Raw genomic sequence first — 27,424 nt, 5'->3', positions numbered from 1 at the left:
ATCTTTAAATTTGGACCAACAGAATCAAACTGTTCTTTGTTCAGTGCCAAAGCAATACAGTATCATAAATTTGGGCAAAAAGGTCTTAATGCAGATATTGTAAAATGTTCCCTAGTTGGAATATTTTGGCATAGCTTCATTTATATAAGCTGAGGATGCAGTGTGTGGATAACTTCTTTCTTTTAATCTTCTTTTGTCACTATTTTTTATGCCCCATGTTTTAATTTTGACAAGATGCAAGGATATACATGAGTCCTAACTGAAGTCCACTCCAGATTAAGCTGATTAATAGCATCTGTGCTGCCAAGTACAGTATTGTAAATATTATCATATATACTGTATATTTTATATATCTCATTATGTATATTGTTATTATTATTACTGCTATACTAGAGGAAATTACCTCAACTGAAAGTAAGGAGTACTATAATGAAAAATATATAAATATTTGGAGAAATACTCACTCAATGTATAATATTAAAGGACAAAAAGTGTCTGTTTTTAAAACCTAGCTAATCAAAACTGGCATTTCCATTCAAATGTAAGGAAGCAGTATATTTTGTGCTACTTGGATAACTGTGTTCCATATTGTATTAAGTATTTAGAACACAATTCTTATTTATTAAAAAATAGTCAGTGTTGGTTGACTCAGAATTCTGCCTTTTAGTTTTCAGATATGACTGATTACAATTTTCCTTAACTGGCTTGATTTCCTAAGGAAACTAGGCTTTTGCAGCGGTACTCTGTGTGTGTGTTTGCATGATACATACATCACACAAAGGGCATGAGCAATTGAGAGTCATTACATCTGACACAGGAGTAGTTTTGAAGCTATTAATGCCTATGGATCAAGCTCGCCACCTTTGCCACCTATTTTTCTCTTTTTGGTTGCCCTAAGAATCACCCTATTGTAGCTGAGGATCTTGCTGTTAATATGCATCCAAAGAAATTGTCATTTAGACATTCCTCCACATGACATGGAAACCAGGACTATATGACAGTTTCTGTAGGCTGTTAAGTCTCCTTTATCTCCAGAAAATAAACTAAACTGTTATGGTCAAGATGTTATCAGTTTTCTGCTACACCAGGAGAAAACTATTGAAACGATAATTAATACAATCTTTTGTGTATATATATTTTTTATTTCCTATGTTTACATTTCAAAGTTGTTTACTGAAGTAAGATTAAATTTCAACTTCAGTGGCTATTTTGGAGTAGTTCCTCTTGTAGACCCTCTTATTGCAGAATGCTGCATACAGACAGAGAACTTCTGGTTTCCTTCTGTCAAAAAAATTCTAAATTTTTTTTAGAAGATTCTGATTTTATCTTCCTCAAAACTTTTTTTTTTACTGTGCAGTTGATGACAGGAATAATTCCCTCTTAGACAGTCTACCAGCTAACAGATGAGCTGAATAGAATATACAAGATTTTCTCCAAAGCAAACAAATGTACCCTACATTTCAGCTGTAAAATCACAACTAAAATAGCTACGCAGAAATATGTTTTTGGGGAATTAGGAAGTGTCACTGGCAGTCACATAGGTCATTGTATCTGGATACATATCTACTATCTTCACCTATATGTAAATTTGCCAGAGCCAAGTGAGATGTATAACTGAAAAGCATAATTTAAAGTGGAGTTTTGTAGAATGTTATTGCTTGGCCTACTTAGGGTTATTAAATATTACTGCATAAATGTCTCACAGATAAATAAACTTTGCTTCACTTTCAAACTTTTTTTTGAGCCAATAGGGATCTGTCTTAGACAGCCTTTGATGTTTTGGTGGTTTTGATGATCAAGTTTTATGACTCTTGTAGACCTGTTGTACTCTGAAATTCTCAGTAAGCAACAGAGAAACTCCAGGCAATGCAGGGGAATAGTTAAGGTAGCTTTCTGAGATGCATGGTATATTGGAGCTGTGGTTTTTCGGCATCTGATTTCCTAAAAATGAAAGGATATGCAAACTCTGAATGAACAAGGTTTGACTTAGGCGTGCACTGGTTCTTCTTTCATTTTCTTTTGTGGCTCATAATGCTTAGTATAACGTCCTTACTGTTTTCAGCAAAATAGTGAAAACAAGGTTTTCATTTTAAAAATACTTTTAGGATGCAATATTGTATTTTTATACATTTGCTTTAGCTCACTATATTAATACTTGTTAGCACTTCCATGGTATTCTCTTGATTTCAGTGCCTGTTGAATATCATTCTGTGGAACAATTTAAAATACTATTTTCAGGAAGAAAACCAAATAAATAATAAAATGGACAGTGTTAGATATGCTCTTCTAGCTACATTAGATGCACATTCCCCTCCTGCCCCCCCCCAACAGATTTCAATACTTAAATTTAGTCTCTAGATGTAGCATTACTATACATCAAGGGAGTAATACTGCTGTACGTTAAGGGAGTATTTCTCCTGTTATTTGCTGTTTTGGTAGACCACAGTAACTAAATAAGAGTCAATGTGGTCTCTTGGGGAGACAGGAGTAAGATTTTTTTAAAAGCTTTTGAATACAAGTGTACTTGATAATGCTGTCTATATAAATAATTCACATACTTGGTTGAGTGCGTATGCTCTTTTGAGGAAGAGTTTATCTTCTTTTAACGCTTGCTCATAACCTGAAGGAGTGGAAGAGACATGAGAGGAATTGAAAAAGGTACATGAAAGAGATGTAAATTTATTCTAAGTGACACTAGTGACCAATACCCCCCCAAAACATGGATTACTCTTTCAGTTTTTCTGCTCCTTGTGGGTGCATAAGGAGCTCATTAGGAGAGGGCTCCTTTGGCCAAATGCTGTTCCTGTGCCAAAATCACACCTATTTTATGCCACAAAAACTCTCATAAGAATCCTGAGAAAAAGCTCTTCATGCATCCATAGCTTGCACCTGCAAAATTCTTCAGAACACAAAGCTAACTGGCTATCCTGTTAAAATTGAAGGTATATTTGAAAACTGTGTCAGTACAAGGGCTTTTTCCTGTGACTGCTGTTTAAAGCCAGGATCATGCTCTTCACGCCTCTTCAGACAGCATCTGTGCTAACCGAAGTCTCTACTATAGATATAGCTTTAAGACAGTTTGTAGATTCCAAAGGCTATATCCTCCCATGGCTCTTATTAGAAGTTGGGTACCTTTTCTTTCTTCTCTTTTGTCTGTTGTTACATCTAAAAGCAGTAACTTCAACAAGAATAAGATTTATTAAAATAAGCAAGTGGATTTAAAATAAATGGTTTCTTCAAGACAGTTACATTGTTACTTCCATTACCCACAGGACCCCATAGGTCCTGCATTATCAGTTTGTTGGTTTACAGAGGAGAGGATACGACTTTCTGAAAGCAGGCCTCTTGCTAAATACTTAGGTCAACTTGTCAATTCTCCTGGTGGTCAAATAGTTGAAGTCCCCTTTGTGCTGACTTATGAATTCCTTATATTGCTCCACCTTTCTGAACCAATTTTCTTCAGCTTCCTGCATTTCTATCTGGGTCCGAGTTTGTCATTTTCTCTAAAACATGCACTGCTGCAGTTGAAATTCCTTTTTAAAACTATTTTTCAAAAGCTTCATGACTTCAGTTCAGCCTTTCACAGGCCACCAGTTAATCTTCTAGTTTGTCAGACCTCTCACTAGAATTCCTTGAACCTTTTTTGTTCTGTTAAAAGACAAGAATTTTAAGTGCATATCCTGACACTATGAGTGTGAATCTGTCAAAATGCAGTAATATCCATCCTTGGTTTTGGAATTTTCAGTGCAGTAGGTACAGTAAACAAAACAGAAAATGATCATCTTGCAGAAACTTTGTGCGTCTCTGCAGTGACCTCTGCATGTCTAGCAGCCAGCTTACACTAAAGTTAAGATGGTTTAGCTTGTCAGCTATGATAGAAACCTTACTGGAAGAGTCTGAAAGTGTTTGTTAAATTTTATGCATATTGGAACTCCACACAGTCGTTCCTGAAGCAGACAGGCTACAACTGTAAAGATAGTTTTCTATTGGAAGTGGTGGGTCACCCTTTTCTGTGTTGTTCTTTTAAATATTGTAGAGATACTCCATTAATTTCAGCTGTAAATTTATTGTGTGGGAACTTTTTTTTTGTACATACAGTTAATGGGGGAGGGAAAGGGAATTTAATTTGTGAGTAAAGAGACAACAAAATTATATGCTTTATTATGATCAATTTTTACATGGAAATCTGAATGTCTAGGGATCTCTACTGACWTGTAAACAAAATTACTGTAGTCAAGTATTCTGCAGAATTTAACAAAAGCTATTTTTTTTTTACCCCCCCCCCCTTTTTTTTAAGAAACTTCATGTTGGTGTTGTTTATGCCAGAACATAGTAGGCAAGGCAAATTAACTCCAGCCTTGTGTAAACCTGTAATTAGCCAACAAGATGCAACTGAGTACGAATCCCAGGTGGCTTTGGAAATGAAAGAGAAATTTTGAGCTCTCTGGCCGGAAGCTGAACGTGATGACGGCCTGGTCTATGGTGGGGAAGTTGAAAATGGAGAAGAGGCACACCAGAGAAGACAGAAATGTGGAACAAGATGCTGGGGAATGCAGTGCTGAATCTGAGGAATGGACGAGCTCAGAAAGTGAACCTGAGCAACCATACTTCAGAAGCAGCTGTAGCAATATACAGTGGAGAGAGAAGGAGGTTGCCACTAAACCACATCGGCCGCTCTGTCGCTCCCCTTGTTTGGATCGCCCAAGTTTTTCACAGAGCAGTATTACACAAGACTTGAAGCTGGAAGAATGCAAAACAAATCTGGACAAGGAATACCAAGCTAAAATGGATTTTGCTTTAAAGCTTGGATATGCAGGAGATCAGATCCAGGCTGTACTGAATAAATTGGGAGCAGATGCCCTCATCAATGATGTTCTGGCAGAGCTTGTGAGACTTGGCAACAAAAGCGAATCAGAGGGACAAGGCAGTGCCAGCACTACCACTAGTACTCTGGTGCCGAGAGGCCTGTGCCCGAAGGAGATAGCAAGCCCTGAACTGTCACTTGAGGATGAAGTTGTGGATAACAGTGATAACCTGAGGCCAATTGTCATTGATGGAAGCAATGTGGCTATGAGGTGGGTCTCCCTGTTACAACATTTTAAAAGAAAAAATCACCAAGATATTTATGGGAAAAAAAAACAGTATTCTTGCAATGTCATTTTGAGTTGTGTAGTATATTTAGATTAATAATAAATATTTCTTATGGACTCTTTAGTCCAGTCTTTTATAGATGCTATTACTCCTTTTATGCAATTCCTATTCTAGGTGTGTTCCCCTCATCCTTCCTCCCATATATATGTATTTTTAATCAAGTTCTTCCCTCTGTCTTCTGGTCTAGTAATTTAGCTGTAGCACGCTTTTGTGGGGATTGGTTTAATTTTTTAACTCACTGAAGAATGTTATCAAATATTTTAATTTAATGTCCAGAGGTAAATGAATAGGTGAAGAAAACCTGCTTCTTTCTAAAATGACATGTAGTGCATGCTGATAATATGCAGTAGACTTCAGGATATTTGAGTGACTGCTGATCAAGCCCACTCAGAATTGGAAGCAATTTACCTCTGTCAGCGTAATGCTATGCATGAGCTAAAAGTGCTGACTTACACAGCTATGGTGCTTGTGTACTCAGACAAGCGTGTGTGTGTGTGCATGTGCATATTGCTGCTTGGGTCAGCACTTGTTCAGAGATTTCTGTCCCTTGCCACTTACGTTCATATCTGTAGAATACACAGCTCAGATAGCAAATGCTTTGTTTGTCATTGAGAAAGTAAGAATCTCTATAAGTGATTTTTTTTGACAGTCTGGTGATCAGTGATATCAGGATTTCTTCAGGCAGGGTTTGTACAATAGATTTCCTTCAGTATTAGCTTCCTGCGGCAAAAAAATTTGTAACCTGAATTTTTTTTCAATGTTTTAAGAAAATTCAGATTTTTTTTTAGGTGTATTGAGATTTGAAATATATAAAACTCCAAATTCTAAAAGACTATTTTATATACAGGGTTTTTACACTGCCAAGTTATGGTTACTTCCATCCAAAAGATGCTGCTGTAAAGCAACATCACATAGATATCTATATCTATCTGTATAGGTATGTGTGTGTGTATATATATATTTTTTTCTTGCTTCTGTATTAATTATTAATTTAAGTCGCAAGGCTTTGGACTATGTCAGTGATTCATAGGTCTTAGTTATACAGTTGGTATTAAATATCTATATATTTTTGGTCTGTTTCAGTGTTATTTTATATGACATTTTGAGCCCAGAAAGAGCATGCATCTTCCTAGACTTCTAGTAATCTGTGATGTTTTTATCCAATAATAATAATATTAGAGTAAAATTTGGAATGATAATCCACAGAATAATTTGATTCCTTTGCTAAAGACAATTTTAGTAAGACTCAAACATTTTAGTTATGCAGCATCTGCTGTACAGACTGAGACTACCTAAAAAGTGCAGGGACAATATATATTTCTCACCTTTAAAGATACTGCAGTCATTGATGATGATAACAGCGGCTTTGCCTTTATGGCAAAATGTGTATATGTAACTTAAGGTGGCTATATAAGAACCATTTCCATTTTCAGGACTGAATTTTTCTTGAAGTAAACGGTTTTTGGTGATGCTACACAGAATTAACAGCTTGGGACAGGACGGTGCAGTAGCTAGAAGCTGCTTTGCGTACAGCCAGCAGGTTTTAGTAATGAGAGAAGTTCCTGGCATTATATAAAGCCACAAAGCTTCCTTACAGCTGAAGTGCATGGACTGCCCTGTGCGCTGCAGGGCTGCTGTAGACAAGTCCTCTCCTGTGTTTCTGACTCCCGTGCTAGGCCCCTGGGTTTTCTCAAGTAAGGGGCGTCATTGCCATGCACAGCACCCTCCCCTGACCGCTCAGGTGAGGATCCCACTCACCAGCACATCATCGCGGGTGACTAAGCGAGCACATTTTGAAATGGATGGAATGATTTGAAGACATCCATTCATTTTCTTTACAAATTCATGTAGAGGTTTCTGCAGAAAAAATGAATGGTGCCAAACTAACTGGGCAGCTTATGACCTATCATGATCGATGAAAAATTACAGTTGTGTTGAGGAAGCAAAAAATTTTAATAAATGTATTTTGAAAAGGTTACCTGGTTTAGCAGGGATATATGCACTGTATTTTTCATACAAAGAAAATGTTGGCTTGAATCTAAACATGAAATCCAGCTATAATATGAGGATCTGTGTGGCTCTCTTAGAGCTATGTAGAATAATATTATGTGTATTATAATTAATCATTTCCTTCTCTTATATATGTGCTTACATATTGTTCAGACATTGCTGAACTAATTCCTGGGGGGATTTAAAACTTGATACTTCAGTTCACTCTATGTTTGGCAAAGTAAGAAGGGTGCACCCATGAGGTGCACTGAATTGCATAATTAAGATCTAAATAGTTTCCAGCAAATCTCTAAATTTTTTTTTCTTTACAAAAACTTCTTATGCCATTTTCTAAACTGAAGTGGTGTTATAAAGCAGCTTTAAACCCCTTTATCCGAATTGAGTGCTATTGTAGAGACACCAATGTGTTTCAGAAAACAATTTACTTTTTTTTTCTTTGGGTTTGTACAACTTTGAGTAATTTACTTTCCTTAAAAATATAAAGTCCTTATTTAAAAAAAAAAAAAAAAGAAACATACCTAGTGTTAGGGAAACTTGTATTTTTAAGGTTGATGTTTAAACCACTGCTGTGGCAGTCAGCACTATTAATTCTTTTCTTTTTGCTAACTTTTTCTTTTTTCTTTGCTAACTTTTGCTTTTTTCTTTTTGCTAACTTTTGTTATTGCTAACTTTTCATGTTGATACTTAAGGTAAGCCCAGTTTGTTTGGGAAGGTGGTATGGTGGTATCTTTCATTAGATCAGCTAATACAATGAGAAAGTGGGTAAACCTTTTGCATTAGGGTACTTCAATTGATATTTTTCATTTCTGGGATAGCAAAATTTCACTATTTGCAGTGTTTAAGTAGCAGCGTTGTTGTAATCTGATGGCTTTAATAGCTCTGGACAATTGTCTCTTTCCAATTATGTAAGCTGGTCTAATAAAAATGCTTACCTGTCTTTACAAAATTTGCTTCCCTTATATTCTTAGACCATAACAGCATATTAAAAAACAAACAAACAAACCCAAAGTAACTTTTTCTCAATGCTATTAATATAACACTTTTGCATGTTTTTCAGTCATGGGAATAAAGAAGGATTTTCCTGCCGGGGAATTCAACTCGCTGTTGATTGGTTTCTGGAAAAAGGACATAAAGATATAACTGTGTTTGTCCCTGCATGGAGAAAAGAGCAGTCTCGACCTGATGCACCAATTACAGGTAACAGATCTAGGGTTTTTTTTTTAGTTTTTTAGTTTTTGTTTTTGTTTTTGACACCTTGGTAAGAAATTGTATTGCATCAAGACACAAGCATGTCATCCTTTGCTGGGCACTACATACTGGGCTGTGGCCACGAGGTTGCACAGCACTCATCTGTTTGTTTGAAAACACAGGACAACTTCACTGGTAAGGAACACGCATTAAGCAGCTGCATCTAAAAATAAAGCTGCTTTTTGTAATGTTAGTGGATCATTTCAACACTCCTGAGGCAGTATTTGTAATTTTCCCATTAGCAAAGAGATTTAAGAATATAAGAACTCATTCTTATTTACTGGGCTAGTATAAAATAAGTAATATCAGGCCAGGGATTCATTTAGTAGGGTAATCTTGAGCGCTGAAGAGGCAGCATAGGTTTTGACACATAGAAAGTACTTATGTTTTCCTCTGGGTGACCAAGAAGGCTTTTGTAATATGGTAACAACTGAGTTCTTGACATGTTCAGAAAGAGTAAGAAAAAGTATGTAGCTGTTTACAGAGGTGTAGGAGTGGTTATGAAGCCTAAATATTGAATATTTGCCAATTGCTTAGAAACCTCAGAAATACTTAATGGCACTTTACACCTAGGTATTTTTGTGATAATGAGGACTTTCTATGAGCACAATTATACAACACTGTCAGAAAAGAGGAAGTTTCATATTCCAAAGGCTGCATTCATTTCTTCTAAAACTTTTGAGAAGCTGCTCAACTAAACTTATTTTACAGATCAAGAAATCTTACGTAAATTGGAGAAAGAAAAAATTCTTGTTTTTACCCCATCTCGAAGAGTTCAGGGAAGAAGAGTCGTTTGCTACGATGATCGATTCATAGTAAAACTTGCTTTTGACTCGGATGGCATCATTGTATCAAATGACAACTATCGGGATCTTCAAAATGAAAAACCGGAATGGAAGAAGTTCATAGAGGAACGGCTGCTCATGTATTCTTTTGTGAATGACAAGTATGTGCTTGTTTTCTCAAAAGTAAGGGAATTTGCTGATTCACAATCTTCGGTAAAAACTGAAATTTMCATTTCTTTCCCCTTAGATTTATGCCTCCTGATGATCCTCTAGGACGCCATGGTCCAAGCCTTGAAAATTTCTTAAGGAAAAGGCCAGTTATTCCTGAACATAAAAAACAACCATGTCCTTACGGTAAGTGTGTAAGTCGGATTGATTTGCTGTATTGAAAGGGAGGTCAAGTAAGCAATTAACATCTTGTCATTACTTAAAAAGCAAATTACATCATTTTTCTTGTTGTCATCCAAGCACTATATCCATTTTTATACCTAGCATAGCTATATTAATAATAACAATATAGCAGAAAGTTGAAGATAACCAGATATTTCAAAATATTACCAAATGCCTTGTGGATATCAGAGTTGTGTGCTATTTTCTTCTGGTTTGTATTCAAGGAGGGAGATTCATAACTATACAACTTTTGTTGGAGATGTTTGGTTTTATACAGCCCTGAGTATGTTGTTGGTATTTTAAATCATGAGCAGTAGGGAAAAAATGGCGTATTTTGCCCTTGTTGCAGTGATATACCTGCATACAGGTAGCAGTCAGTGATTGCCTGTACGTGTAGTTTCTCCTTACAGTGACAGTATACAATCATCACTATTGAGAAGAAACAGTGAAAGATATAAAGATATCAGCTAGTGGTGTTGATTAGATTTTGATTTATTTAACCTGAAGACACTTCTCTTGCAGGTAAAAAGTGCACCTATGGGCACAAATGTAAATATTACCACCCAGAACGGGCAAACCAGCCTCAAAGGTCAGTAGCGGATGAGCTTCGAATAAGTGCCAAATTATCTGCTGTGAAAACTATGAGTGAGGGAGCCTTGGCCAAATGTGGCACAGGGCCATCCAGCTCCAAAGGAGAGATCAATTCTGAAGTGAAACGCATTACCCCAAAACGTCAGTCAGATCCAAGCATTAGATCGGTAGCTGTGGAGCCTGAGGAAAAGTTATCAGTAGCCCGGAAGTCGGAGGCCAGCTCTGTCCCATCTCTGGTTTCTGCATTAAGTGTACCAACACTCCCTCCACCAAAAAGCCATGCAGCTGGTGCATTAAATACTCGTTCTGCAAGCAGCCCAGTGCCAGGTTCCTCACAGTTCACGCATCAGAAATCCTCACTGGAACACATGTCCAGTGTGCAATATCCTCCTATACTGGTCACCAATAGCCATGGTACCTCAATTAGCTATACTGACCAGTATCCCAAATATGAATCGTTAGGGGACCATGGCTATTATTCCTTACTCAGTGATTTTTCCAACTTGAGCATAAGTAGTATGCGTAACACAGATTATTATGGGGCTGATGCAGACCAGGGGATGTATTCTAGAAACTCAAGTCCCTGTCCTGAAAATCGCTTAAGCCATACAAGTAATGATGCTTATTCCTCTTACAATGACTTGTATCTGGGTGTAGCAGATGCCAGTCCAGAAGACAATGTGAAGATCCACAGACTTTCATCACAAAATCGTCTTCAGCCTTTTTCCCATGGTTACCATGAAGCCTTAAACAGAGTTCAGAGTTACGGAACTGAAGAGCCTAAGCAATCCCTCCGCAAACAGTCGGTTTCCCACTTAGGCCTACATGCCCAGCATCCAGTTGTTGGAGCGCGGTCCAGTTGTCCAGGAGACTACCCTGTGCCTCAAAATGTTCATCCAACTGCACAACCAAGCCGTGCCTTGGTCATGACAAGAATGGACAGTATTTCTGACTCACGGCTCTATGAAAGTAACCCAACAAGGCAGAGAAGACCACCTCTCTGTCGAGAACAGCATGCTAGTTGGGATCCGTTACCATGTGCATCAGACTCTTATGCTTATCACTCGTATCCATTGAGTAACAACCTCATGCAGCCATGTTATGAGCCTGTAATGGTGAGAAGCATGCCTGAGAAGATGGAGCAACTCTGGCGGAATCCCTGGATTGGGGTATGTGGTGAGCCACGGGAACCACATATCATCCCAGAACATCAGTATCAAACATACAAAAATCTCTGCAATATTTTCCCTCCAAGCATTGTCCTTTCTGTGATGGAGAAGAATCCCCACATGACAGATGCACAACAGCTGGCAGCTGTGATTGTTGCCAAATTAAGAACAGGGCGTTAAATCATTACAGCCTCTTTTAGACTGATGAAACTATACAGCACAGGAACTGGAGGAAAACTTAGGTGTTGGAAGTGGGCAAATCTATTGTAAATATTTTTTTAATATGCTAGTATAAAATTCTGTACACAGTAGCAATCATATATATATAAATATATAATCATATATATATATAAATATATATATAAATATATATATATATGCCTAGGCACTGTATAAGAGCTGACTGCATTGTAAATTTTAAGATTTTAAATATAGGGATTTTTAATAGTATTTTACAGGAAATGCATACCTTGCTGCATGGATATAACATTAAGAACTAGAATGTCACATTCAGTGTCTCAAAGCTGTTAATACAAAATTATGTTACCAATTATATTGCATGTACTAGTGTATACTTTCAATTTGATTATAAATACCTAATTGGCCTTTCAAAGTATGCTCTATGCACTCCCAGATCACCTTTAGGATTTCAGCTTTGTCACTTGACAGTGCCTCTTGGCATGTCAGATATTTAAGAAAAAATAAACTTGGCAAAAATTAAAATATCCAGTTTGTAAAAGCAAAACTGATTTATTCTTTTTCAGCTTTTACATGTCAGTATTGTTGGTATTTCTTAAATTTTACAACTGTTCACCAAGAGTCTGAGTATCTACTAGGAAGTCCAATACTTTGGCTCCATACAGCAGAAGCCAAATTTGTTATCAAATCAGGACCAAAATACTAAGGTAGGTGGAGGAGGTTTAGTCAATAAACTAAAAGGAATTTAACTGTAGTGTCTCTCTTCAGAATTGGCTGTCACCTGTACTGTAAACAACTACCATTCTGGATGAATAGAAATGCTACAGGTTAAAAACTGCTAATTTTCAAGTAAATTGGATTAAGATGTTAGCAAACACGGACGTTCAGCAGTAACTGCAGCCCTTCTTCTGGGAGCAGGGATGGCATTTGAATGAAACTAGCATTAAAGATCGCTGTACAGGTCAACCTGAGACTGGGGGGAGCGGGGCGGGAGGGGGGGGCTGGTTCTTGAAAAGAGATGCTACAGTTGAGCTTGTGGCAAAGCTTTCCTGGTTTGTGCTCTTGAGATCCACGCAAAGGTGTGCATTTGCCTCATGAAAGCTTTTAGAGCTCTTGTTTCAACAGGTGAGAAGAAAATTGTGTGTGGCATTGTTTGCGCAACTGGTTATCTTGCTCAGGGTGGGAACCTTTGTAGCTAAATGTCTCCAAAAGAGGCGTTTATTGTTTTTTTTAAGCTGCACTGACTGGACGCCCTTTTTTGAATCCACTGTATATTTCAACATTTTAAACCATTACTAACTCGATATGTCTCGAGCTAGGACTTGTTGACTTCTACTGTAGTTTTTTTCATGAAAGTTGAGAAGGCCTGGTTTAATGGCCTTTTGTTTCTTCATGAGAAGGTGTGACACTGCCTAAATGTTTCTTACTGTGAAACACACAGAACGTGAGGCTGCAGTCAGGGTTGTTTCTGGTGTTTTGATAATGGCTTGCATGCTGCTTTCTGGTTATGTTTGTCTGAGGAACAAAATTACATCATCTCTTCCACTTGTGTTACTGTAATAATGGTTGGCTTGATTCAAAATATCTTGTGGACTATTTATCATGTGCAAAAATGTGTTCATGTCAGATAATAAAAGCAATTACAGGTGCACCTATAGTTAATGTACTGGTGTTTGATAGCCACATCATTTCACACATGATAAATATTCTAGTATTGGTGCAGGAACCTCTCCAATTCTTACATTACATAATGACCATGTCATTATGTATTTAAACTGAGTTAGCTTGAAGTTGATTCTGTCTTCACATTTGGTGTTTAAAAATAACTAAGCTTTTTTATTAGTTGATCTGTTAATGGTAAAAATAAATCTTCAGACACTTCTATAATTTCAGAAAACAGATTTAACTCTTGGCCAGTTTTCAAAACATTTCTTACTAATCAACATTTTATAATTTTAATTTCCAAGTAGTTTTATTCTCTTATCTTCTCTTGCATGGTATAAGCAGCTGAGAGCAATGCCTCAAATAACCAGAAATGACCTTTTGTTTGTTGATACAAATTGTATCTCTTTTTCTTGATTGTATAAAAACTGTGTAAAAAAGCATCTCTAGATTAACTTCAGTATTACATTTTCACCAAAATGTTTGTGACACCATGTGTCACGGGGAAGTAGCCCATGGGTAATTATGGCTCTTTTTATTTAAAATGGGCACTTATAGTTTATAGACAAACAAGGACAACTTTTCAAAACCAGTTTATAACATGCACAGATACTGTGTGTACACCTCAAAGCATTACATAAAGTTATCTTTAGTCTATTTATTAAGCAGATACATTCTTGCACTAGAACTTTATGTAAAAATGTTGGTGTTAACAACTCATCTGCATGTGTTTAAAATATAACAATATAATTGCTGTAGACTCTGCCTTAGTCTTAACAGATTAATTTATAAATTATTTAGGTTTAAAATGAAGTTTATTGTGCACTCACACTTTCCATCTTGCATGGAATTAAATATTTATATGTAGAAAAATGTTTGTTCCCTTTTTCTCCAATTATAAAGATGAGCTATTTTAAGAGGGGTTTGGTAGGTGTTTTTGATGCACTCTAATTCTGAAGCCTGAGCAGAAATTACTGTATGAAGTTTTGGGTGGTTTATGGAGATACTAATTTTTGTAGGACTTGTCTAGTCATTTTTGTTTTCACTGACTTTTGTCTTGTAGATTGATAGAATACGTCTTTTTCTAAGGATGGAAATGTTATACCAATACAAATCCAGCATACCATTTATCTAGGGCACTTTGAAGGCAAATTGTCTTTCTCTAAAAAGCTATGAGCAGCTGTCCTCCATAGAATTACAGAATAGGCAATATAGCCTTCTGGAAAGAGTTTGCAAATTGTGTGCTTGTCTAGTTCTCCTTCAAAGTAATGAAACTTATATGTAATGTAGTCTCTTCTGATCAGCTAGTTTAAATGGTAATTCAGCCATCCACATCTGTTTTAAGATATGTTTACAAGTCAATTCAAAACACTGACACAGTCATTAATCTTCAGCACATAAGCTTAGATTTCTTCTTACATAGAAGAGCTGATCTTCAGAAACACATGATTATAACTGTCTATATTGTAAATATAAGACTGTGTATAAGTGCTCTTTTTGAGAGCATGATATTTAAATATGTTTTAAAACTGTAAGAGAACAGTTCTAGAATCTATATTTTAATAAAATCTATAAAAATTAAAATCCTAATGAAAAACKGGGGGGAAAAAAAAAGGTGGGGAGGTGAAATCCTGGCCTACTGCAATCAACAGGACTTAAGCAGTAGACTTTAGTGGGAACCAGAGCTTTCTCTGGGAGTTCTGATTTACTGATCTTTTACTTTAGCTGTATTACTTTCACATGCTTTATCACTTAAAAGTGCATAACCTTAGATTTATTAGTTATGATTCAAAAATCAAATGCTTTCTGGGATGTCAGCCTAAGTTATTTAATGGTTTTTTTTGTAAGTATTACATATTAGTAATATATTAGATTGTATATATAGATTTTTTGACTAGTTAGTCCTGTTGTCTTAATTGAGCTACAGTAGTTTGCTTTTATTCATTTGTAGATTTAAACATTACTGTTTAATTGTTGTAAAATTTTTATAAATCTCTTTGGGTTTTTTGGTTGACCCAAATATAATGTAAGTCTCAATGACAAAATGAGTGAAAATGGATGTTAAACCAGTATTTGGTGTTTGTAAATCACTGTAGTAAGTGTGCAATGCTCTAATTGGTGCTGCATGTAATTCATTCACTAGCATGGATGTCTGTTTAGCTTTTTGTAAAAATGTTTTAAATTTAAACTCTTAAAATTAGAAAGTGTGCATGCAGTTGCTTAGAACACACACAAGAACCCTCATTTCAAAACAAAACAAATCCCAAAACACACCCCAAAATGTCTATCTAGTTGGGTCCATACATACTTTTAATGCCAGTTTGCCTCAAACTGCATTTTGGCATTCTTAATGATAAAACTAAAGGAGTTCAGAATACTCAAAGAATCTGTCCAAATAATTCAACTAAGAAAATACTTGGCTGGTGGCATGCATGTATATGTGTGGGGTATACCACATCACAAATGGGAAAATGTCAATGGTCATATTTTATTACAGTCTTATACTTAAAAATTCCACTCTAAAGACAAAGGGCATGTATCATTTCAGTGAGATTTTGTTCCACAAAGTTGAATTATCATCTTATCTTGACCTGCCAAAAGTTTACCTGAATGTACTCATGTTATTCCAACCATTAGATCTATCACTATTACTACTATGGTAAGTGTTCAGCTTTAATATTCCTCTTATACACCCACAGTGTGTGGGACAGAGCCCTATTAAGTGTAAGAATATCTCCCACAATATTTCAACTGGAAAAATATAATTGAACTGTCATTTAAATTATTCTCACCCCAGTTTTTGGTTAGCCTTTGAAGAGCCATTATATAATATCTATGATTTTGGTCTGTGATGTTTAAAGCTTGTAAATGTATTAGAAGAATTGAGAGAGGACTCCAAAAGAAAACATAGGCTATTATCTGCTCTTTTTTCCCCTCACTGTTCTTTGTAACAGGTTTGCACGATTATTTAATATATTTGGAACATGTTATACTTTATATATAAAATTTGCTTACTTAATAAAACTGAGAGCCAGTGGATTATGTTTCTAACTTTTTATTTTGTAAACCTCTTCAGGAGACWATCAAAAAAACCCTGTTCTGTCCAAAACAATTGTTACAGTCCCTCCAAATAATTTCTCAATATTTTTTAGGTAATTTACCGAAAAATACCCAGATTCTGAAATCATACATAATGCTTGGCTTTTCCATTTGTGCTTAAATCTGTGAAGGAACAGGACAAAACTAAGAAGCTCTGTTTTACTTTAAAAAACAGAGGAGAAAGGTTGCTGTACTATTTAAGTGCTGCTCTGCTGTTAGCATATTCTGTGCCAGTTTCTCTCTTAGGAAAATTTTCTTGGGCTATTTAAAATTTTAATCATTTCCCTTATTATGGGGGAATGTGATATAATTTCATTTATTACCACTACTTTGACTCAAACTGCTTTGAGTTATTTGGGGGAAAAAGAAAAAGTAAAGCTAATGAAAGTTAAATAATAGTTTTTATCTGGACCTGCTGGAACTTCTCACCACACCCATGTTTGCTGTCAGGGTAGCCAGAACCAGGTGCACTGAAAGAGCACAAAACCCCTCAGAAACAGCAAAATGTATGTATTACAAAGTTGCATTTTCAAAATCCCAGGCACTTTGTAATTAATTTATGTCTTCACATACACTACTGAAAACAAGTACCAATTAGATTCTGCAGGATCATCTTCCTGTTCCCTCTCCAAAACTGTAACCTTTATTAAGTAGTGCTGAAGTACTTTTCATTCTGTGAATGTAGCTGCCTCTAATATTTTGTTCTCTGAATCCCAAAGACTTGCATAGACAAGAACAAAGTATCTTAAAGTTCCACCATCCACTTATATTGAAAAGAAATTTAAAAGGTGGCAAAAGAGAGAGGGGCCACAGACAGTGCAGTGGTTCCTACTTGCGTGGTTTATCCCAGCAGTCTTCCAGATAGTCCCAGCTTCTATCTCGTATCCTTTCTATAGTTTCCCTTTAGAGATGTTTTTTCAGACTGTAACATGGACCTGGATAAGTTAGTTTACCGGGAGAAAGCAGTCTTAAGAAGTTCTGCCCAATGCAATGGAAAAATCAAGTATTCAGGACTACATCAAAACTGCATTTCCTTTTTCCACCCAGAACGTGCTTCCAGTAAAGAAGGAAATTAGCATGTTGAAAACAAATTTTACCAAGCACACCTTTAATTAAAGGAAAAAGAAGCTAGAGATAGTGTGGTATTCTAGTCTATCTAAATGTGTTCTACATTTATTATATATTATTTATACTAATTTTGTCATTTTCCAGATATTTGGGAAAATAGCTACAAAACTGTTCCACCTGTGACTAAACCAGATTAGACACCAAGGTTCATAATCCTGAACAGAGCATTACACGAGTAACTCATCTAGGTTTTACACTACTGTTGTTTTAGTAAAAGCCCCCTCTTCAGTTTTTTGAATATTAGTAGCTTTCTAAAAGTTGAAACATTTCATGTTTCTTTTCCCCAGTCACTCCTGACTTCATTTTCCCTTGGTTTCATGCCTGCTTTTTCTCCTGCTCTAGTAATACTTTGTATAAAATTCATGCCAAGACTTCCTAAGTCATGATTTTTTTTTTTTTTAAAGCATCTGGCATTTGTGTGCTTTCCTACAAATTCTTCACAGCAGTGGATTTAACTATTTTATTTCACTTGCTAGTACCTTAGCTCTGCAATTTGATCGAAGACCAGGATCTGTGTTCCACGATTTCCTTGGTATTGTGATGGCAGATACACAAGGCAATGACTACAGCTCACAAAGAAACTATACTAGCAGATGAGCAGTAAGAACAAACTTCTTCACTGAAAATTTCCTAAATAGGCTTGAGGAACTACTCATTAAAAGGAGAAATTTCTAAAAATACTAATTAAAAAAGGGGAAGGGCTTACATAAAACATCTATTCTAACAGGAAGTGAAGTTTGCTTTCCTCTTCATTGTGTAGAATCAGCACTGCTTGTTTCTACAGGAGGAATGTACAACGTACTTTCCATTTTAAACGATTTTTGGCTGACTGCTGAACAGACAGTAACCACAGCAGGACAGGATGACAAAAATTACAATAAAGAAAAAAAATATTTACATTATGGATACTTAGCTAAACCTTTACTTGAGAACCAGCCTAAAAGGCTTCCATGAGGTTTTTGTTCTAAACTTGCAATTTAATCCTGTCCAGTGTACTGCTAAAGTTGTTGTTTTTCTAGCTCTCTTTCTAAAGAACATTAGCATATAATGTCAGCAGTAGCTCTAAAGAACTAAAAAGATCTCATTTCACAATGCTACATTGACATTTTCAAAGGTTGTTCCTGCTTTGTTTTTAAATACTGCAAATTACCACTAGCCTGACTCAGAGAAAGGCTCTGTCTTCCGATCTAACAGATATACTCCAACAAATTCTTACTGAGAAGTCTTGAAATAGGTACACACATAAGCTCCCAATTTTTTACCAGGTAATTGCAGAAGCCTTAAAGTTCCAGGTACCTTTAATACAGCTAAATAAAATTGCATTTAGTAGATGCTAGCTGTAAGTCCTTTTTCTCACCAACTTTTCAACTAGGTACTCAGCCCATTTCTGCAATAGTCACACTAGCTCCAGGCAAAGACCATAGTATTGTTTATTGATCTCAGCAAAAACATGAATAGGAACAAAAGCAAGCAGAAAATTTTAGTTAAAAAGAGACAGAAGTGGCCTCAAGAGTATCATTTGAAAACATTTCTCTCTCTCACACACACAAAAAATCCAAAGATGTTTATGCACTGAACTGCATCTGAAACTGATTATTCAGCTATGCTATAGCTAGGCTTGATCCCTGAAGCTTCATGTTAAATCCTAGCTAGATGAAAATTATGGCAAAATAATCCAAACTCATACATGACTACATTAGGTTCTCTGGAAGAGAAAGGCTCAATAGTCTGCCCAATGAGGACCAGAGTATATTTTTCAGAATATGTGAGTGAAAAAGGAAAAAATAGGATCTAGAAAGAAGATTGCCTTCAGTCAAGGGTGTTTATTAACTGTGGAAAAAAAAATGCTGAAGGATTCCAAAGTATACTAATCATATTTTGAAAACATCAGCTAGAGCTAAAAGTTCATGATAGTGGTTAAGCAGACAATGATGATTACTCATGGAACTTAAAATTCAACTGCTTTATGAAGTAAAATTTACATGGTCAAAATTAATAAATCTTTATGGGGGGGGGGGGGGAAAGAAAGAAAGGAGTCCTGGAGTGGCTTTTTCCCTATCATTATTACTCATTCTTCCATGTCACTTATCTTGTGCAATACTGAAAGCTGGAGGGCAGTCTGCTGTCTTAGAAAAGTTGAAGGCCACTTTTTATTTTATGGAAGTCATTCTGGGTCCATAACAATCCTCCTGTCACAGGAATATTCAGTTCTGCAGAGCTGTGAGAGGAAGAGAAATAAGCCACATAAGCATCAAACTGATTTAGAAGCTTGCATCACCAAAGTCATTTTGATAGCATTCTAAACTTCATTAAGGAAGTTGTAAAAGGGGTTTTTATTTCCAAAACAAAATACCACTTCTCTCTTTTAACTCTGGACATTTAGCTGCCAGAACGTTCATCAGTTCATTCAAGAGGGGGAACCGTCCTGAGGTGCCAAAGGTGAGCACATACCAAAGGAAAGATGAGCAGCTATGGACATTTGTTAGGGAGACATGACTTCAGAAATAACCACACAACAGTTTTCATCTGAACTGTCCTTTGCAGCAAGGAATACAAGCTAATGAGGCAAAATACTAATACTGCAATGCTAACACTGATCTGAAACCTGACTATCATGAATTATAAGTGTTGCACAGTATGTACAGGCACACATCTGCTTGATTGCTTTGGTTCTGCCTGCTGTGCCCAAGTTTCCAGTTCAGACTGTAACTCCCCCTACCGCTGCTGAGCRGGAGCAGCAGCACTCCTGAGTAATCCAAGGAATCTTCCCCTYTCTTTGCACACGTTATATCACCTCTGTAACGGGAAAAGTAACCTTGTCATTACGGCAAAAAAACCTTTAAGCTTTGAATTGCTAGGACTGCCTCAGCCCCAGAATGCTAATGCCTGGATCAGAGAGCATATGCAGCACCTGACACATGGAAACTAGCCATTCCTATGGCTCTTATGAAGAAGACGACAGAAACTAGACTGTTTACACAGAGTTTAAAGGAAGTTATTGTTTGGTGACACTCACAGCAAGCTAAGTCATTTCTAAATATAGAAGGTGGCTCACTCTCAAACAGGCGTAAAACCCCTTTCCACTGCAGAAGTTACCTAGTTAGGGTTGAGTCCTGGGAGATTCCTCCAAACAACAACACATTAACATGACTAACATAGCACACAAAGGAACAATAAGTTTTTATACAGTGTTCCAAGACATAAAGCACTGCTGAACACACGGCTCAAAGAACAGGTGGAGAACAGGGTAAATGATTCCTTATCCAAAGCTTTAATATATGAAGGAACTTAAATCACTACAATGTTGTAACTAGGTCATCAGCTAACGGTATGTTTTATCACTTGTATTCATTTTAAGAGAATGGGGAAGGTGGGAGAGCTAAATTTTAACAATAAAATGTCTTTACGAGATCCACTTGAAACCTGGTATCTGACATTTGTGAAGAAAAAGGGAAAACCTGGTTGTCTTTTGCAAGTTTGTTATCTTCTCTATTCCTTACGCCCAAGGACAGCTCATGCAATCCCAGCTACAATTGAGGCGCCTCCAGAACAAGAATCTATTCTCTGCCCACCCACTATCTTCACCCTTCAGCACATATTGCTGTCCCACTTACCTGCTCGCACATGTCATCCTTAGGACAATGAAATCCAGGCATTATACATGACCATTAAATGATGAATCCCATTTCAGAAATGTCAATGCAACCTTTCGGTGCAACCCTTGAAGCAACTGCATGTCAGCAACTCCACCCTCAGAAAACTCTCCAAGTGGTCATTGCCAACCCCCAAATTTGCCCCTGTTGTAAGATGAAACTGACACTGGGAGTAAACAAAAGATACATATGCTTATACACAAAAAAGAAATATCTATCTGAGGATGAGAGCAGCTATTCAAAGCTTCAGAGGCTGCCACAGCAAACCTAAGCATGAATTTTGACAACGCAGCCCATAACACACTAGAAGATCCACTGAAAAATGCAACCTTTTGGGACCAGGAAGGAATGAACTGCAAGCTTTTCCAAAGCATCCAAGCATCACAGGAACTTAATGTCCCACGTTAAAACAAAGCAAAACCTCTGAGGACACAAAATCATTTCCACAAACAAGATTAAGGTATATGGGAAGCTTGATTTACAGCAACTTGAAGCTATACACTGAAAAGCTCAATGCCTTTTCCAGATGATACGGGAATAATTGGCAATATAGCAGAGGCTGCTGCCCAGAGCTCCTCAGAGACAGATACTTTCTCCTCCTAAGGTCAAAATACCTCCCAGTCACTCCCTTTTCAGATGAAACACTGCTGGGAGCCTTGCAGACAAAGCCAACGCAGAAAGATTACAGCTACCTCATTCAATGTAATGATCAGACAATTTTCCTCTGGCTGATGGAAACTACCCAGAATTCAGCTTGCTAACAAGGTCATCTTTCCTCCCCAGTCATGTACACTCCTCATCACTCATGACTTCATAGGCCTGCTGTCATCCCCAGGACAGAGACTCTGGAGACAGACACTGACATCATCTTCCACCTCAAATGTACTGCAGGAAGGTTGTCAAGAGCAAGCTCATCACAGCAGATTAACTGCTTTTCAGGAGGGATGAAGCTAGACTATTGTTAAGCAGGGTAACAGCATTTTATTACTTGGGATTCAAGGGAGAAAGTGCTCTTTGAGTAATCAGAGCTACTCTGTTCTACAACTACTTGCTTGTCATTAATTTTTTCCAATTGTATATCTGCACAGACAGCTAAATATATGATAATGGACTACAGCCTCAAAATTCACTGGTTTGGGCTGGATTCAGCTCTTTTGGAACTATTTTGCTTCTCTGAGATTCAGGCTATTTTGTTTTAGGAACAGCATGCTTGTCTTTGGGAATATCTGACTGTAAACCAGAGAAACTGTGCAAAAGGCTCCACAAGGGACCAAGTTGTGTGACAAATGGTGGGCAGAGAAACAGGAGCAGGGAAAGAACAAAACAAGAGCTTATCCAACAATCTCGTGGGAGAAAACCTGTGGATAGCTAGGCTGTTGATTTAGTCTTTAAGCTCAGGGAAGGCATACTCTCCAATTTCTTGAACCTCCAGAAAACAGCAACAACAGAAACAGAAAATGTGAAGAATGGGAGTTGAGAAAGGCTCTTGACTGTCTCTAAAGATTGGTTCATCTTTAAAAGGGAAGGGAGTTTGTCAGCTGAAACCTATTTTTCCTAGCACATGTTTACGTAAGCAAGTTTTTCTAAAGACTCATCAGAAGCACAGACCTCAAACAAGGTAGGCAGAATTCAGGCAGATGTTAGACAAACATCATAGACGAAACACATTCGTAAGATTGCCAAGACGCTCCTTTCCCATCTGCACACCTGGTGAATTAGGTCTGCAACAACAGGTTGTGCTTCTGTTACATGACTTGTCCAAAGCCCTTTTTCCAAATTAATCTGCGAAACTGTGCTGCAGGAAACCCTGTCTGCAGTTCATTACCTTGATTGGCTGTACGTCTGTTAAGCCAGAAGGAAAAGTAAAGATGGCCACCCCTTTCTAAAAGGGATGTGTCCCATTACCTATGTTGCAGATGTTCTTCCTAAGCATCTTTCAGATATTTCAAATCTAAAGCACCAAATTTTTATTCTCTCATACCATACTGTTGTTACTCCCATGCTGAACTTGGCAGAACTGGTCTCTGTAGGCAGAGAAGTTGGAGGGCAGAACTAAAGTAGTAAATAGCAAACACACCTTCTGGAAGAATCCAAACAAACCCCTTTTGAAAGGGAAGCAGAAATCCATGTTGCTGCAATACAAAGAACGAGGTTTCCGAATAGAAGAATACATGAGAAGTAGCCAGGAAACACTGTTCTGCTCCCCTCTGCCTCTGGGCAAGTCAGACAACCCTCCAGATGCCACATGGCCTTTGGCAAAAGGAGAAGCTGCCTACACAAGGGGAATAAGAATAATGAACAAATTATTCCTGTAACAGTACTGGTGAAGCCTAGATTGTTTCCAGGCCCAGTCATGAGAATAAACCAGGTTCTGCTCCTTTTCATTTGCCTTAGCAGCAGTTCTCCCTTATGTTTCTTTCCAAGCTTTTTTCCTTGGCCTCCTGCCAGACTGTGATCTGAACAGCAGAAACTCTCTGCCCCTTTCACCCACACAAAGGGATAGAGAAACACTTGTTATTTTTGGCCTGGTATCTGCTTTTTTATTCTTTACGTGGGTATTTTCTAGTAATATGAGCTGCATGACACGTTACACTCACCATTAGTTCAAACTACAGCTAACTGGAAGCAGATCAGAAAGCACTGTATGAAGAGAAAAATAAATCCACCTCCCTGGCCGAGTATAGAGGAAGCTCTTGTAGTTGTTGCTCTCTGCATCTCTGGCCACATGAAAAGCAATTATTTGGGACAGAGGGGAAAGTAACACCTGCTAACTTACTTCAGAATCTGAAAGATGAAGCACCGAAACTTCCACACCTAGCTTGCAGCTTTTTAATCTGCAATCTATATAAAATTGACTCTCACCATGACTAAATGTTTCAGAATACAGTCCAAGCTTCTTCCTCCAAAGGACTCTAGTGCTACTGATAAGGGAAGGAAACTAGCTGGTCCATCAGCTGCTGGACATGATCTCCAAGTATGAGAGACAGAGTATTTGCTACTTTTGACCCACTTGCTGGAATGCTTTACTGGCAGGTCTGGAAAGAGCTGTCACTCACCAGGGAAAACGTAGCATAATACCCGTTAACTCAAGGGGATTCATCCATGTGAACTCTACCATTTAATGAAAATGAAAGACATATTTTAAAATGTTTTTTTTCTAGTCAATCTTAGATTCACAGGTTGAATAAACTTCCATTCTAAAGCCAGTAAAGAAATGACCATCCTTTTAAAAAAGACACTTCTGTTATTTTTGTAGGCTATAAAGCTCCAAATACAGTTAAGTGAATAGAAGTTGCACAATGAAATCAAACCCACAATCTCACCACTGCTCTGTTTGCTCTCAGAGTAGCCAGAATCATGTGCTTCAGAAGACAAAACCCATCAGAAACATAAAATATATGTATTACAAAGTTGCTATTTCCTAATTCCAGGCACTTTGTCATTAATTTATGCCCTCAAATATCCTACTCCTGAAAACAAGCACTAATTAGATTCCACAGGATAGTCTTACAATTCCTACAAACACCTCAAATTACTTTTCTCTTCGGACAAAAATGGTCAAATACAGAGGCTTCTTTTCAGTTAGTTTTTAGGTTATTACTAAAACTACTTCAGTAGTTTATTGCTACATTTCTTAAGGATAGGAAGTGTTACCTTTGCATGTTCTCTCCTGCTCTTAAAGGACTCTGCTTGCCATAACTCAAATTCTTCACAGGCCTTTCTAAGTAGTTAACACTAACACTACTTCTGCACTGAGAGTGAGTCTCTCGAAAACAAACCTGCTATGCTATGTCAGGTCTCTGGATAGTTTTAATGACATTAGATTATTTTTACCTTTTAAAAAAATTCTTTTAATGAACAAATTGAGGGTTTTTCCCCTCTGCTTTCTACAAAGTGTTTTCTATGAAGTTGTCCACAATGACTAGCCTTAGCAATCATGAATGGTTAGAAGTAAGTGAGAGCCAGCTCATGCCTATGAGTAGTTTAAACTGTGTCCAGGCACAGAGCATTTATTCACACTCCTTTGCATCACCCAATTGCCTGGCTTAAAAGTAAGGAAAACAAACAAAATATCACATGCACTAACATTTAAGATACTGCTTCTAGCTTAACCACAGTAATAATGTGAAGAAGTGGCATTTAGCTGAAGACAATTTCAACAATCTCCTTTCAATGGGAAAGGGAACGATCATTGGATTGTCAACCTGAACACAACTTTCCTCTGAAATTCTACACTACATTTAAAATCAGGAGAGCAAACTCGCTTCTGGGCACTAAAACAAGACTGCAGATACCATGCCAGTACACGCAACAAGGTATTGGTGCAATTTACTGGAATACCAAATAATTGTTCAAAAATTTACAGTAATAGTCCTACTACAGAATCAAGGCTAGAAAAAGCTCTTGATGGCACTGGGTTGCAGTGACAAATGTTGCTGGTCACTACTACATAACTCAGTGCCCTTCAATTAGAGCAGGAAGAAATTAAATAACAGTTTTCCCAGCACACTGTCTTATATGTGCAGAGGTGCAATTCGGGAGGCAGTACACATGAACAACAGCTGAGAGCTGCCCTTCCAAAGGAATCTAATTAGCTTGCCATTCAAGCAGGCACAGGCAAAGGCATTGTTCCTAACAGATACCACGCACATGATCTTACAGTGTATTTAATTGTTCATTTTTTTGATTTTCCTCTGTGGAAAACCCCCAAACCAAAAAGGTACCAGCCAGTTGCATAAACTGCTATAAGCAGCAAACAAAATATGTCATACCACCAAAATGTGGGCAGATAACCAAATTCAACTGTGAACACAGTCATAAAATACCCCAGACTAGTGAAGAGTAGATAAACTGGTCATCCCAACCCCCTTTGCGAGAGACAAGTCAACTCCAGAGTTATCTTCCACTTCATCTTGAAGGCTTCAACTTCCATTTATTCCCTTATCTGCTGAGCAGATTACAACTTGTTCCTTCTGTCATTTCCTAACAAATCTGGGAATCTCCCTCTCCCCTCATGGACAAATGAAGCCTTCTCCAAAGAAAGAAATATACACTTAACGCTTATTGCTTCCTCTCAAGGAAGGGCCCAATGGCTCTGTTCTGGTACCACATGACTTAGTATGATCTCTTCAAGTGAGTACTCCTGTGATGCACTGCAATAACTAAGTCTGTACTTGCACAGAGCAGTGTAGGCAAAATACTGCTGTGGGCTCAGGTGAAAAGTGGATGTGGAGCATGTTTTGAGCCTAACCTCAATTTGTGTGCTAGTTTAGGGACAGACAGAGCTGAACATTAAAAATAAAACTTTCTTACACATTACATGACAATACAGGGCAGATAGACCTGAGGTGGGATACACATCACCAGAAGCAATAGAACAGAATCAATCTTTTTACTCATCAACTCAAACAGAATTTTTCTAGTCTCAAAATCACCCATACTGCCATGCTACTTCTACACAGCACCAATGAGATCCTCTAAAATTGATCACAAATACTCATAGCATAGAAGCCAGGGAGATACAAGCAGGAAGAATGGTATGATCTGAAGCAAAACCTCAGGTTCTTTAGAGGCACCTTCTGGACACCAAGGTCTCGTAACTTACAGCAGAATCTTGTAAGAGCAACTGTAAACCTCTCTGGTAAAAATGAGGTCTCTTCGAACACAACAGCAGGAAATTCTGATTAAAGTAATTTCAAGACAACTTACAAATCTCTGGAAGCAATTAATTACTTACCTCTATGGCAATTTCACCACCAAATGTATGCTGACATTGTTTCAATGCTATATGTATTAAAATATGAAGAAAAAGCAAGCAATCATCTATGCTGAAAACTATTTTCATGACAATATGAGAAAAACAGCCTAGAGTGGGTAGAAATTTGTAAATGTGGCCTTTGCTATGTTAAATTTCCAGGATACTGCTTTTCCAGTATACCTCTGCTATGCTTGCCTTAGCTGTTACCAGCCTCCACCTGAGAAGTGGCTGAACTTTTGGGTGAGCAAGATGATCCCTTATGCATCCGCTTTGTAGGTTTCTTTGAGTTTCTCTGCAATAAGAGTTCAGGAAGTACATGTAATTTTATGCTACACAGAACAGGCAACACATGTTGTGCAGGTCTGCAATGCAGTAATGAGTGGGGGCTCATTCTGTTCTTGGAACACAATCACAAGGCACTGCAGCAGAAATCAGCTCTTCAGTTATTTCTTCAGGAAGTTAGTTGCATCCTATATGTCACTTTTCCTCCTCCTCTTTTAGTTCTACAGGATGTGAGGAGAACAGAATACTGAGGTAAGAGGGTAAACAACACCCTCACTCTTAACTCCAAGATATTTGCTG

General features: G+C 37.4%; 2 protein-coding genes across 8 annotated transcripts in view; one reads left to right on the top strand and one right to left on the bottom strand.

The window, feature by feature from the left end:
• The window catches only part of ZC3H12B (zinc finger CCCH-type containing 12B), a 45,373-nt gene extending 29,130 nt beyond the window's left edge, over window positions 1-16,243 (top strand). For all 7 annotated transcript variants that reach the window (XM_026066366.1, XM_026066360.1, XM_026066361.1 and 4 more), the window contains 5 exons: window positions 4,298-5,075; window positions 8,219-8,358; window positions 9,121-9,355; window positions 9,442-9,548; window positions 10,107-16,243. In XM_026066366.1, the coding sequence (XP_025922151.1) occupies window positions 4,465-5,075; window positions 8,219-8,358; window positions 9,121-9,355; window positions 9,442-9,548; window positions 10,107-11,524 (2,511 nt within the window). In that variant the 5' untranslated portion in view covers window positions 4,298-4,464 and the 3' untranslated portion in view covers window positions 11,525-16,243. The remainder of the gene's footprint in view (window positions 1-4,297; window positions 5,076-8,218; window positions 8,359-9,120; window positions 9,356-9,441; window positions 9,549-10,106) is intronic.
• Window positions 16,244-18,843: 2,600 nt separating this feature from the next.
• Window positions 18,844-27,424, bottom strand: part of LAS1L (LAS1 like, ribosome biogenesis factor) — a 37,610-nt gene continuing 29,029 nt past the window's right edge. Inside the window, exon 13 of the mRNA XM_026066368.1 lies at window positions 18,844-19,649. Within this exon, the coding sequence (XP_025922153.1) occupies window positions 19,559-19,649 (91 nt within the window). The 3' untranslated portion in view covers window positions 18,844-19,558. The remainder of the gene's footprint in view (window positions 19,650-27,424) is intronic.

Source organism: Apteryx rowi, unplaced genomic scaffold, assembly GCF_003343035.1.
Source record: "Apteryx rowi isolate R43461 unplaced genomic scaffold, aptRow1 scaffold_24, whole genome shotgun sequence".
Lineage (NCBI taxonomy): Eukaryota > Metazoa > Chordata > Aves > Apterygiformes > Apterygidae > Apteryx > Apteryx rowi.
This window is presented reverse-complemented; position numbering and strand designations above follow the sequence as displayed.